This window comes from Ipomoea nil, unplaced genomic scaffold (genome assembly GCF_001879475.1).
Source record: "Ipomoea nil cultivar Tokyo-kokei standard unplaced genomic scaffold, Asagao_1.1 scaffold1622, whole genome shotgun sequence".
NCBI lineage: Eukaryota > Viridiplantae > Streptophyta > Magnoliopsida > Solanales > Convolvulaceae > Ipomoea > Ipomoea nil.
Genome location: NW_017618050.1, coordinates 128,699 through 141,534, shown reverse-complemented (window position 1 = coordinate 141,534; position 12,836 = coordinate 128,699). Strand labels below are relative to the sequence as shown.

The 12,836-nt window shown below is 37.4% G+C and overlaps 2 protein-coding genes and 1 long non-coding RNA gene across 5 annotated transcripts; 2 read left to right on the top strand and 1 right to left on the bottom strand.

Annotated features, from left to right (window-relative positions):
• The first annotated feature begins 211 nt into the window (after positions 1–211).
• Positions 212–5,002, top strand: LOC109191437 (zinc finger CCCH domain-containing protein 18). Its single transcript, XM_019342109.1, has 4 exons — positions 212–451; positions 1,411–1,767; positions 3,145–3,205; positions 3,814–5,002. Exons 1-4 carry the CDS (start codon positions 320–322, stop codon positions 4,821–4,823), a joined length of 1,560 nt encoding a protein of 519 aa, XP_019197654.1. The 5' UTR covers positions 212–319; the 3' UTR covers positions 4,824–5,002.
• A 30-nt stretch (positions 5,003–5,032) lies between these two features.
• On the top strand, positions 5,033–5,693 carry LOC109191439. Its single transcript, XR_002055920.1, has 2 exons — positions 5,033–5,091; positions 5,215–5,693. It is a non-coding gene; the product is annotated as an uncharacterized LOC109191439 (long non-coding RNA).
• A 234-nt stretch (positions 5,694–5,927) lies between these two features.
• Positions 5,928–11,794, bottom strand: LOC109191451. 3 transcript variants are annotated; one of them, XM_019342132.1, is made up of 7 exons: positions 11,392–11,791; positions 10,921–11,361; positions 10,290–10,392; positions 10,049–10,104; positions 6,894–7,058; positions 6,437–6,550; positions 5,928–6,346 (listed from the first exon to the last, which is right to left on the bottom strand). In XM_019342132.1, exons 1-7 carry the CDS (start codon positions 11,623–11,625, stop codon positions 6,254–6,256), a joined length of 1,206 nt encoding a protein of 401 aa, XP_019197677.1. In that variant the 5' UTR covers positions 11,626–11,791; the 3' UTR covers positions 5,928–6,253. The 3 variants fall into 3 exon arrangements, with proteins under 3 accessions (XP_019197677.1, XP_019197676.1, XP_019197678.1); XM_019342131.1 differs by having other exon boundaries at positions 10,921–11,791; XM_019342133.1 differs by lacking the exons at positions 5,928–6,346; positions 6,437–6,550; positions 6,894–7,058 and adding an exon at positions 8,280–8,665 and having other exon boundaries at positions 10,921–11,794.
• Positions 11,795–12,836: the final 1,042 nt, after the last annotated feature.

Here is a 12,836-nt window from a genome sequence, read left to right as displayed (position 1 = left end):
TTGCCAATTGATTTCTGAACTTGCATGCTTGATGTTTCAAAATAATAAATTTATGAATTTAATTGTAATTTTTGAAAGTTTAAAAATAACTTTTTGAATAAAATTCAAAGACTTATTTAACTCTTTTTTCTTTAATCAAAATTATAATTATTTAGTGAATTTCAAATAGTGACTAAAATAAGGCAACAAACCACCACTTTATATCCCAAGGCATTTTTTTTTGAACCAAACGACGGAACTCTTTTGGGTCTTGCCCAGCCCAACGCAGAATGCATTTTATCTCCAACTGGCTTCTCCTTTAGGAATCCATCATTCATCAATGGCAAACAACGAAGAAGAAGAGAGAACTCTGGAGGAGCAGTTGGAGCTTCAGCTACAAGAACAGAACGACTCTCTCCGCGACCTCACCGAAGCCCTCTCTTCCGATCCTTCCAATATCGAACTCCTATCGGTTCGCTTCCTTTTACCTTTTAGCCCCCTAACCTAACTAGGGTTTCATTTTCTATATTTCTCTCTGCTATGCCTATGCCTATTCTTGTAAATAATGTTCCATGACTTTTGTTTTTCATTGTTTACATGAACACCCACCCCCCCATTTAATCTTTCCCAACTTCTTTCAATTAATTAATTGATCTAGGCTGACTAAATTTTCAAGTTGCAACTTCTACTAATTTTGGAACAAATACAATAAGTTATTATCTCCTAAAACAGTTGAATTTAGGTGGAACAACCACTTTTCTCCTCATAATACCCTCACCCTTTTAATTGCCTAAAATGCTAGGATTTGGTATCTTTGTTCAACATTTTGATCTTGAGTAGAAAGACCTTTTTCTCATTTTCATTGAGAATTGAGGAATATGGTAGAATGCATACAAACCAAACCCAGGACTATACATCTGGAAGACATGGCACCAATGAATTTGTTAACTCTTGTATTCTTGTTAGGTGCAGCAACCTGAATGAAGTGGCTTAATGCAAGATAGAACCTTAACAAATATGGACACTATTTACTATTTCATATGGTGTTTACTTTTATGAACGTACGTATTATGCTGAATATAATTGTGTTGTATAGAAACGTAAACAGAACTCTGAAACAATTATATACTATAATGTTATGCATGCATTGTATGCCTGGCAGTTCACTGAACTGCATTGAGGTCATGTGCTGAAGGTCAGATTCAGACAACTTTAAGTTGCCCTTTTCCTTTTATCTTTTTTCTCCTAAATGTACCTTAATGTTTTTATTTATTTATTTTTTTTTAAATTTTTTTATAAGAACAATGTCACTTATTCTGATGCTATTAGGCGTAGAGTTGATATCATTGATGTTAAAATAGTAACACTGCATTATTGCTTCTGCTAGTTTTGCACACTGTTTATTCTTGATTTTTGATAATATTAAATCAGGTTCAAGAAGAGATTATACAGTCTATCAAAGAAGTGGAGGAAGCGCTACTTCACCTGAAACGCGCAAGATTACTAAGAGAAGTTGATAATGCTATACAAGGGTCCAAACATTTTTCTAAGGATGCCGAGGTTGAGCCTCTTGATTCAAAAGTTGTTGAAGTACATCCCTTTCTGGATCAAAATTATTCAGATGTTGAAGCAGAACCACATGCACTTGTGGATCCAAATTATTCCGTTGGATCAAAATGTAGGTTCCGCTCTACTGATGGACGATGGTATAATGGATTGATTTTGCAGCTGGAGGGTTCTAATTCTGCACTGGTTTCATTCCTGACTCCCACATCTGAAAGCATGCTGGTGGGTACAATTTCCTTTTTGTCATGTTTCTATGCTGCCATTTTTCTTAGCTTCATAAACATTTGTGGAAGGTGAACCTCTAAATTAATCAAGTCAATGATATGCCGGGTTTTAGTGGCTTTTTTTTTTTTTTTTTTTTTTTTTTTTTTTTTTCTCATTATTTAAAGGTGTGCCATAATATTAAGCTTGGTGGATCTCAATACTGTATATTGATCAAATAGATGCACTTGCTTAATAATTTGGCATGCATTGCCTCAAGTTGGTTCTTATATGTTATTTAAGGCCCGCCATTGTGATTGCCATACATGAAAATGATCACATAGAATATGAGTTGTGGTTGGTGTTAAGTTTGGAAGATTCTCATTGTAGAAAATAAAGTGATTACTGATTACATAATGAAATGTTACCCATTCCAAATAATGAATTCTAGATAATATATTGCATGGAATTTTGGTGTGTTTTCTGCCCCCAATCCCTACCACTCACCCAGTCAACCTTGTTTGTTTGCACCATATGTTGCTTTGATCAATTGCCCAAATTCCATCATATGTTCTACTTGTATGAAACATTCTTAAAAGTTTTGTTAAAGCAATAAAACATTTTAGGATGAGTTATTCTCAACATTGAATATCTTAGTAAACTATGTGACCTTTTGTGAATTCTAGCTTATGATGAGCTTTTACAAGCTCACCCTTTTCTACATTTGTTGGAATCATACAAGTCAACCCACTTGAAGTCTACACTTTTTACTTAGTATGCCTGTTTGAAGAGTGCCATTTTTCATGGCCTTAGAGGGCAGGCATACAAGAATTTTCCTCTCAGTTTACTATGTAAACAGCACTTCTATGTTAGTCACGCCTTCTTTTGTATTTTTAATTTTTTAATTTTTTGTTAGGTTTCATTTAGATATTGATGTGTTCATTTATCTTTTCAGTTTTTGACCTTTTTCTTGTCCATCTTTAAGTTTCTTTATGTTAATCATATCATTTTGATCCTGTAAAGTTCCACTTGAAGCTTCTTGAAAATACTCATTGCCTATCCTATGATGTTCTTTCTGTATATATGCTATACAGTTCTACTGGAATATGTTATCATATCTTTTGCTCCGCACTATATTATATACTTCGTCTTCATGGAGGTATTTATCTTTTCTTCTCTGTGACTTGTACTCTTAACCTTATTGAAGGATGGCATCCCCTTGCCATGGGACAATGGGCAATCAGGTTGGTCAAAAAGCATGTCCATTCTAAAAGTATAAAACTATATATAGCTTAAGTTATGCATATTAGACATCTTTTAACATCTTATTGTTTTACTGTATAGAATACTTAAAATTTAGTAGCATCATCATACTAATGATAGATCACCCAAGTGCAGATGTGCAAGTTCTTTCTAAAGCAGCGTTGTCGGTTTGGTAGTAGTTGCCGCTTATCGCATGGTATGTTGAAATGCAGAAGTAACCCTGACAAGTGGATCTTAAAAAATTTGGTTTAAGAGACGATGACTACACAGAATTGTGTTTCCATTTACTTGGAAAAGAAAAATATAGTAGGTCATGAAGTAAGCAGCAAAACAAAAAGGAAATTTGGTTTATTCAGAACTAAAATGGGTAGTGTAGAACTGTAGACTTTCTTCATGCAAACAGGGAATATGCTGAAGTTTCTAAAAGGTTCTAAACTCATGTCTCTGATACCACTAAAGTGGTGAGGAATGGTAGCATACTTTTAGACTGAGTAATAGAAATTTTTTTTGGAGCTTGCTGCAAACTATAATGTTATGAATAGAGGGATTTTTTTTTACTTCTAGTGTTTTCTTTTCTACAACAGATTTCGGAGTCTGGCACACTTAAATGTGTGGAATAAAATCATGCTTTATTTATAAGTTATTGGTGTAGAAACTTATAATTATTGGAATGTTGAATTGTTGATACTCAACATTGAACTGGTTTCAAATGCTTATATTAATGCAGCTCTGCTGATAATTGAATTTTTTGCTGTTATGATCCATAAAGTGTATAAGCTTACTGATAGCAAGTTGTTATCTCAGGTATTCATGTCCCAATATCTTCCCTAAAGAAGTTTGTCCCTACTGTATGGGGTCCATCAATGGTAGGGTCCAGTATTTGGGCTCTGGCAGATAGCAAGGTTGGCCTTTGGAGAGAAGCTGAACTGGAATCTTGGGACGAGAATCTCAAACTGGGGCATGTCGTATTCCGGGATAATGGAAGCTTTGTAAAACTTGGGGTGGAGTCTATTTCTCTTTCTGAGTATGCAGAGGTGAGTGATGAAGAGGAGAGTTGTGCAGGTTCTGAGCAGTGTGATTCTAGTGACTATGAGGAGGAGGATAGTCCACAAGGATTGGGATTTGTAGGAAGTACAAACCTGCAAAGTGGTGTCCAGACAGAGACTACACTTTTTGCTAAGTGGGAGAATCACACCCGAGGCATAGCTTCCAAGATGATGGCAAATATGGGGTACCATGAAGGAATGGGGTTAGGTGCTACTGGACAGGGGATGTTGGATCCTATTTCTGTAAGAGTTCTACCATCAAAACAATCTCTTGACCATGCTGTTGAAGGTCAGAAAAATGAAGAAGCAAAAGAGCATCATGGAAAGAAACGGAGTAGGGGAGGAAAGAGGAAACGCGAGAAAAGGTTTGCAGAAGCAGCACGGGCTGCAAAAGAGGAAGAGGAATCAAAACCAGATGTGTTCACTCTTATTAATTCCCAGCTTGCAGTTCATGCTGAAAGTTTAAATGGGAGGTGGTCTTCTTCGAAGAAGCATGAGAATAGAGGAAACGGAGGAGGAGAGGCAAAGAAAGAAGGAGGTAGGCGGGGTCTACTTGCTTATGAAGATGAGATAAAAGAGTTGAGGATGCGTGTGGAGAAACTGGAAGAGATGGCGAATAGGAACAGGAGAGAGAAAGTAGTTTTTGAAGCAGCTATGAGGAAACTGAATGAGACTCGGAAAGCTCTGGGTGATGCTGAAGCTGCTCATGCATCTGCTTCGAGCCAAGTTGTGAATAAGGAAAAGGAGAAGAGATGGCTCAAGTTTTGAAAGAATTGCTTGCTTTGCTTGCATGTGTGGTGCGGCTTATTTTGATATGGTATATGCAAGTGTAACTGTGTAAGCAAAGCCAGCCACGGCGAATTAGTTAGTAGGTTTAAGATTAAGTTTGATAGTTCACATTATTATTGTTATTGTTGGTGAGAATTGAATTTGATGGATAGGATAGGATAGGGATAGGGATAGGGATAGGGATAGGGAATGTAATGAAAACAGAGAATAAAGAGGAGATGCTTTACCCTCCATGGAAGTCAGGCAGGTATGAGATATGCCTATATTCAGACTAACGCAAAGCAATACTTTTCTTGATGGAGAGATGAGAATTGAAGAATCCCTCCTTGTCCCTGTGTAGTATAACTAAACTACACTTGTTATTGTTCAGATAGATCAGATCAGAGAGCACAAGAGAGACAGAGATAGGCGTGGATAATATCTAATAACAAGTCACAACAATGATAGACTGGGCTCCGGAGCTACTGGGATTGATTCTGTTTATCCTACTCTCCCCGGGAGTGGTTTTTCAGTTACCGGGAAACCACCGACACGTGGAGTTCGGCAGTTTCACCACCAACGGAAAAGCCGTCATCGTTCACACTTTGATTTTCTTCGTCGTCTTCACCATACTCATTTTGGCTCTTCGAGTGCGAATTTTCTTTGGCATGTGATGTCAATCTTTTTCTTTTTACTATATTCCCATTCCCATTTCTTTTTCTTTTTTAATTATTATTCAATTCAATACGTCGGGTTTTTATATAACAATTATATTCTGTAATATAATGGCAAATTTAATTTGTTAGTTGCCACACGTACTAGGATTCGTATTTTACTTGGAATTGAATAATGATTATTAATTGATTAGTACACTCACTGCCAGTGCCATGCATTTTTTTACTATCTCCGATCCGTCCGCACAAAACAACTAGGAAATAAGGGGTGTATTTATATATGCATGCACCTTGTTTTGAAAAAGTATGCGCCTTAAGTTTCGAACTGATACAGATATATCTTAAGTACTGAACTAATGCACCTTAAGTTTCAAACTTATGGACATTAAGTATTGAACTAATGCATCTTAAGTTTCAAACTTATGCACCTTAATAAATAGCTTGCCTGAGTGCATGACATTATTTACACATGTTTTGGTACCGGGGAAATTAAGAGAGATGTGATAATTATAGTGATTAGTGAAAGAGGTGGGCAGGCATTTATATACACGTACATTTCCATGAACAGAATCTCATGTGCTGATTCTTGTACCACAGAAATTTTGTAATGTAACAAATTGTATCTATCATTCTATCTATCTATACTGTGAGTCTGATTGCGATATCAAAAAGATGCGATGCGATGCTATGCTATGCTATGCTTCAATCAACTATATCGTGAGCAAATTGGAAACAAGTTGTAGCTTTATAGGTGTGTCACAGAGGCCGCAACAGCGGGTAATCTTCCAGAAGTTGTCGCTCTGATAATGTGTCATTTTCATTTTGTGGAGTCCATAACACCTCAACTGCCTGCAAAGAGGTTGGTTAGTCACAAAATGAGGTACAGGGAGAAAAATAGGCCACCCATCAGTTCTCAATAATGTCTTTTACTTTGCTTACCAGTGTTCTACTTGAGGGAATAGAGGCAATATTTTGCAATGCTTCCTTCAAATCTCCACTGCCATTAATGGTAGGCAGCTTATAAGCACCTTCAGCAGCCACCAAGATAGTTACCTGAACAATAAAAATAGTAAGAACAAATTGATATTGAGAACAGGAGAATTGCATAGCAATGAAAACAGGATTATTATGCAGCATAGCAGTTGATGTAAAAATAGATCATACAACACAATCACGGGGGCTGGATGCCTGAAGCCAAAGCAGATATGATGCTTTTCTTTTTGTATCTTAATGGGAAGGTGCAGCAGTGCAATTCTTAAGATTCCTCTTCAGTCTTTACTGATTGCTTAATTTTAGAGGCCTATTCACCCACTTTATTTATTTTTATTTTATTTAATTTTCCTTCTAGTAACCCTTCTCTACAATTAAAAAGTATATTAAGAATTTTAATCCTTACCACAATATATTCATTGCTGAATGCATTTGCTCTCTGGCTCATCGAACTTTGCCTTTTAATGTTATTCACATTGACAAGTGTTTCTTCATCAAATTTACCACGCTCCTCAATTGAGAGCTGATTGAACCGTTTCTCACCTGCTTCCATGCTCTTTTTAACATCAACCTATATACAAGGTAGAATAAAGTATAAGGTTTAATACGCTCAAAAAGGGGAGAGAGGGGTTCCTAATGCATTGTTTTTAAAAGATGAGCTGTGAAAATTTAAGTGCAACCACTAAAATTTCAACAAGATAACACAACAAAGGGAAGAACAAAACAGTGATAGCCAAGCTAACAGGGCCTTATTGAACCCAAACTTAGAATAGAAAGTAAACACAGTTGGAGCTATGTACTTTTTTCATTATTCCACAGACCATTAATAAAATATGTTTTAGCAATGTCAATAAGGAATTAGATGGCTTACAAAAAAGAGTGTAATGTTGTTCAATTTGAACCACTGATCTTCAAGGATAGTAGTTCTTTTGTTTGCCTTATGTCCCAGGGAAGCTAAATGATCTACACATCTATCTGTTCCCTTCCCAGAAAGTATGTTGAATGTCAGGCTTCTTAAGAAGGTTCACCAACTCTATCGGTGCTGTCATTTTTAATTGCTCTTATGAGAGCTATTGCATCAATTTCTACATCAATATTGGAGATTTGTCTTTCTTTGAATAAACAGATCCCCTCACAAGCCCCCATAACTCAGCTAAGTCACTCTCTGTTCTGCTAATATTTACACCAACTCAATCGTGATCTCTAATCAATCCACCTGCACTAGCTTTGTGAGGGCATCCACGAACCTAACCATCTGGATTTAGTTTCAAGTGCCCATGACATGGAGAATTACATTTAATATGCTTAGGAGTACTGAACAGCTTCATGGAAATTTTTATCAAACCGGCTTTGAGCATGCATGCATGTGCAAATGTTGGGTGTGCCCTGTACAAGGTGTAGGCATGAGCGTGTTCTGTCATGTGTGTGCACGTAATTAAAGACCATACTTGACACTGTAGTATCTTTTTTGAGTTTTGGTGCCTTAAAATTTTTAATTCTTTCAGCCCCAACAAAAGAAAAAGAGAAAAATGATCACACCCCCACCAATAGCAGAACATCCCCCCCCCCCCCCCCCACCCACCCCCAAATAATAAAATAATAAGAATAATAAAGAAACAGTTCTAAAGTTTGAAAATATAATTTTGGGCCATCTTTGTCCTGGCTGGCTGGTGAGTGCCAAATCCCACAAATTTTTAGGGGCATTTTGTGGCAAATTTGGGATTGGATTTGTTCTTATTGTGTGCAAAATGCCTTGAATTGTAAATTGTGACAAAGGACCGACTTTGAGACATTTTTATGTTTCGTAGGGAAATAGGGCTAAAGCAAGGGTAAAATGGACAAAATGGAGCAAAAATGGAAAGGAAGCAAAAGTATGCTATTACAAGCTTTATTACGCACATAACAAGTCTCGTAATGCCCATGATCAGAAGCCCAGTTCTGCTATTACGAGCTCTATTACGCTCGTAAAGAGGGTCGTAACAAGGAGCATTAGAAAGTCAGTTCTGCTAATAGCCCTCATAGCGGAGAGCATCAGAAACCCATCTTTGCCACTATGAGCGGTGTTACACTCGTAATGGGTCGCGTAACAACCAACATCAGAATCTTGTTCCTGCTGTTACGAGGCACGTTAGGCACGTAACGAGCCTCGTAACACACTAACACAGGGGAATCCGGAACCTATAAAAGGGAGAAGTTAGAATTTTCAAAGGAGTTTTTACTTTTTCTAGGTTTTCCTTAGACTAGCTTTAGACCTCTTAAAACACTTTTAGCTTTTAATACTTGTCAATTTCACTTTACAATTACAAGATTTACTTTCAATTGCACATTTGGATCAAGGATTGAAGAATTTCCAATTCAATAGATAAGTTTCCCTCCATTTACATTTCTTGCAATTTTGTCTTGTGCTTTGATTAGTGCTTTATTATCTTGTGTTTATGATGGATTGTGCTTTCATTATTGAATTCCTTGTTATTTCATCCTCTATGATGTGTGAGTAGATTCCTTTGGAGGGTGATACGGATGTAGACTAGGGTTTTAGGCATTGTGGTCTTGAATTGGTTGACTAGGGGGGATGAGACTTGATGTGATGATGTTGATCAACATGATTGGGTCCCGATTAGGAAGTGACAATCTAATCTATGCTCGAGGGATTGATCAACCATGCTTGGCCTTTGATAAAATGCCTCTTAGCCATTTATGAGGCATTAGAATGTCCTTAAGTGCTCTAAGGGTGTAGAATGACCTTGAGAAATGCTTCCTTCTAGTTCATATGGCATCCTTCATCTAATCAATTAAATCTCTCCCTTATTCCCGATTCAATCACGGTATTTAATCCTAGTTGGATTTCCTATTCCCTGCCACCTTTCTTTTATTGTGTTATCCTATCTCTTTCTTTATTGCATTCATTATTGCACTCTTCAAACTCTTTGCTTGGGGTAGATATCCCATAGTAGGACTAGTACCTTGTGCTTGAGAAACAAGCCACTCAATTCCTACCGGTGGTCCTTCGAGAACGATACCCGTGTGAAGATACCCTCAACACAATCACACCCCCACTATACCACTTCCATCACTAGCCATGAATAATCAGACCCAAGGAATGGTGGGATACAAACCCTGGGTATTTACACCTGGGTCATTTTGTTATTTTAAACTAAGTATTTTTATTCTTAGTCCACCTCTAATGCCCCATTTTGTGAGTCAAGTTCTCAATCCCATCACTGTTTATTTTACACCAAACATAGGATTGCTAATCAGATCCTACCTAATCCCATCAAATCTTTACTGGAAACCATGATAACCCTTAAGAAGTAGAATAAAAACTTGTTCTCTCGCATATTCTTCCAATTTTATTTCACTATAGAAGTATGAGAAATACATTAGAAAATCACCAGTCCAAGATGAAACAAGGAAGTCACTTGTCAAAAAAAAAAAAAAAAAGAGTGAAAAGAAGTTACTTGCTCTGTTCACATTTCACAACAATAACACTTTATAAACCTAAATCACACATCACAATAGGCAAAAGATAAGGAACGAAAAGGAAGTAGTGCCACGACTTACAGATGAATAAGCTGAGATGCAATATTCAGGATGGCGAAGCAAGGCTAAAGTTGTCTCTGCGGCCAGAATGAAAAAGGTGCAAGTAATTAGTTATGCCACATACTACTGAATACAAAGTTATACCAAAATGAATATATAGCCAAAACAGGTAAAGAATAAAACTAGAAGGAAAACAGTATTTTGTACAGGGAACAACTAAGGAACTGAAAACAAACTTGAAATGCTCAATGAATACAATTACCTGTCAATACATAGCTTAATCCCTCTGGTGTGGATGTATCAGCTACTTCTGCAATCCGGTTCAAGTCCCTCTGAAGTGATCTACCCAAGCCCAATAAGCCAACCTGAAGAAAATAATGAACAAAAGCATTGTAAGAAAATGTGTCAATATTTGTGAAGGAGCGATTGGAGAAATGTGCAATGAAAATGCAGCCAACAACTCCACATTAGAGCAGGTTAGACCTATAGCATTTTGTTAGGCTCACATCTCTATTTGTCATTTCAATAAAAACACAAATGTTTCTTAGTCCTTAGCAAGCACATTATAAATTATAGGCATGAAGGCAATATTTTTGTATATATTACGGTAAAACTGTTTGCTTTTTCACATGATTCTACTCTGGCATTTTAGCTGGAACAGATAATATATGCATGCCTAAGAGAGAAAAGCCTCTAAAAATGTCCCAGCAGAGATGCAACAAGAAGTAGAAACAACAAGACTATCCCCTTTTCTTCTTCTTGTGTTCTGAGCAACCATGGAATTGAAGACAAGGCAATTCAATACAAATAAATGCAAAAAAGTTAAAACTATTAACAGCAAAAAAAAAAAAAAAAAAAATGTAGAAAAGAAAAGAGTATTTGATATAGCATACCTGCAGCTTAAGGACAGTTGTTTTGTCAGTAGCTGTGAGCACACTGCCCTCAGACCTGTCGGATAGGAAGCCAGAGACGAGAATGAAAGCAGCGAAGCTCATCAATATGAGAAAGAAACTGGAACCAACCCCAACAGCAGGACCTACGTAAACCCCACCTCCTCCTCCAAATCCAAAAGGGGAGGGGGCATAGTAGGGCGCGGAATACGAAAAGCTGGGGCCCGCAATCCGGGTGGAGTAACTCCTGGATGAGGATGAGGAGGAGGAGGAGGAAAAAGAGCGTCCGCCGACTCTGCCGCCGGATGCGGCCAACGCCGAGTTAGGATCGTACATTAAAAACAAACCGACAAGCAGGGCGGCCACCGCGGGCTTACGCAAAGCCTTGAGGGCATTCACAATACCTCTTGCCACAACCTCAAACGGGTGTCCATTATTATTATTATTATTATTGATTGGGCGCACCACTTTATTGAGAAGCTTAAGCTTAGCAGAATTGTGATCCTCCTGGGTGGAAGATTTAGAGTTGGCGAAGAGGCATTTGAGATTGAATTTCGAATAGGGTCTATGAAGCCTCCTAATGGTAGAGGGGGAATGTGACAAGGAGGGGCCCCCGTAAAGAAATCGAATTGGACTTGGGGGCTGCACTAAATGGTGGTTCCATTTGAGGTTTGATTCTAGCAAAAATGGAGCAATCGCCATCGCCATAAGCACCGAAGCAGAGGAGATACTGAAAATGGGTTGAAGAACAGAACAGATATTTTTGGAGGAGAGAGAGAGAGAAGAGTAGTAGAAAGAAAGAAGACCACTCTTCTCCAGAACCAGAAGGAGGGAAACCAAAGCTGTGGCCTCCGGGGGTGGGTGGCTCAAACCAAATTGGAGCCGAACGTGTGGGTAGATTTGAACCTCATCCAGTCACCCTTTAGATTTTTTTATTTTATTTTTTTTCTAATAATACTTCATTACTTATTAAAGAGTAAATACCCAAAATGGTCCCTCGACTATAGCTAAATTCACAAATTGGTCCTCAACTTTCAATTGTAACCAATTAAGTCCTTAACTTTGCAATTTTGACACGATTTGATCCTCCATCTATTTGACCATTTGTTGACCGTGATCGACGATCTCCAGAAGAACCTTCAGCTTCGTCGGAGCACGTGGAGGCCTCCAGGATGACGTTGCACCGGTTCGGAAACACGTCGTCTTCTTCGCTCTGGTACAAACTCAACTACATTGAATCCAAAGGGAGGATGAAGAAAGGCGACCGAATTTGGTAGATTGCTTTCGGCAGTGGATTCGAATGTAACAGTGCGGTCTGAAAATGCAACCAGAACCTTAAAAAACCGATGATGGACCATGAAAGTACATATATATCCTCAAAAATCACAGTCAACAAACGGTCAAATAGACAGAGGACCAAATTGTGTTAAAATTACAAAGTTAAGGACTTAATTGGTTGAAATTGAAAGTTGAGGTCCAATTTGTGAATTTAGCTATAGTTGAGGGACCATTTTAGGTATTTACTCCTTATTTAATACCCAATTTAATTCTTGACTATAATGATTTTTCTCAATTTAGTCCTAAATAAATTTTTGTGTTTAATTAAGTTCTCGACTTTGATGATTTTCTCAATTAAGTCCTTGTTAAAATAACTTGTTAATTTCACCTCTATTAATACCCAATTTAGTATTTACATATAATAGTTTTTACTCAAGTTAGTCTTCGACTATAGTGATTTTTATTCAATTTAGTCATTAAACATACTGATTTTTCTCAATTTAGTCCTTGATTCCAACAACGAGGACTCAAGGGTAAAATCATCAAGGTCGATAACCTAATTAAGCACAAAAAAGCGTTTAGGACTAAATCAAGAAAAATCACATATAGTCAATGACTAAATTGGGTATTAACTTTTACTT

What these genes read in the sequence shown, in the direction of transcription:
- LOC109191437 (XM_019342109.1), top strand. Translation starts at nt 320, where the DNA reads ATGGCAAACAACGAAGAAGAAGAGAGAACTCTGGAGGAGCAGTTGGAG. An exon ending in CCAATATCGAACTCCTATCG is followed by an intron (nt 452 to 1,410) that starts GTTCGCTTCCTT and finishes ATATTAAATCAG; the next exon opens with GTTCAAGAAGAGATTATACA. An exon ending in CCACATCTGAAAGCATGCTG is followed by an intron (nt 1,768 to 3,144) that starts GTGGGTACAATT and finishes ACCCAAGTGCAG; the next exon opens with ATGTGCAAGTTCTTTCTAAA.
- LOC109191451 (XM_019342131.1), bottom strand. Translation starts at nt 11,625, where the DNA reads ATGGCGATGGCGATTGCTCCATTTTTGCTAGAATCAAACCTCAAATGG. An exon ending in ATTAAGCTATGTATTGACAG is followed by an intron (nt 10,105 to 10,289) that starts GTAATTGTATTC and finishes TTCTGGCCGCAG; the next exon opens with AGACAACTTTAGCCTTGCTT. An exon ending in TCAGCAATGAATATATTGTG is followed by an intron (nt 6,551 to 6,893) that starts GTAAGGATTAAA and finishes TTTATTGTTCAG; the next exon opens with GTAACTATCTTGGTGGCTGC.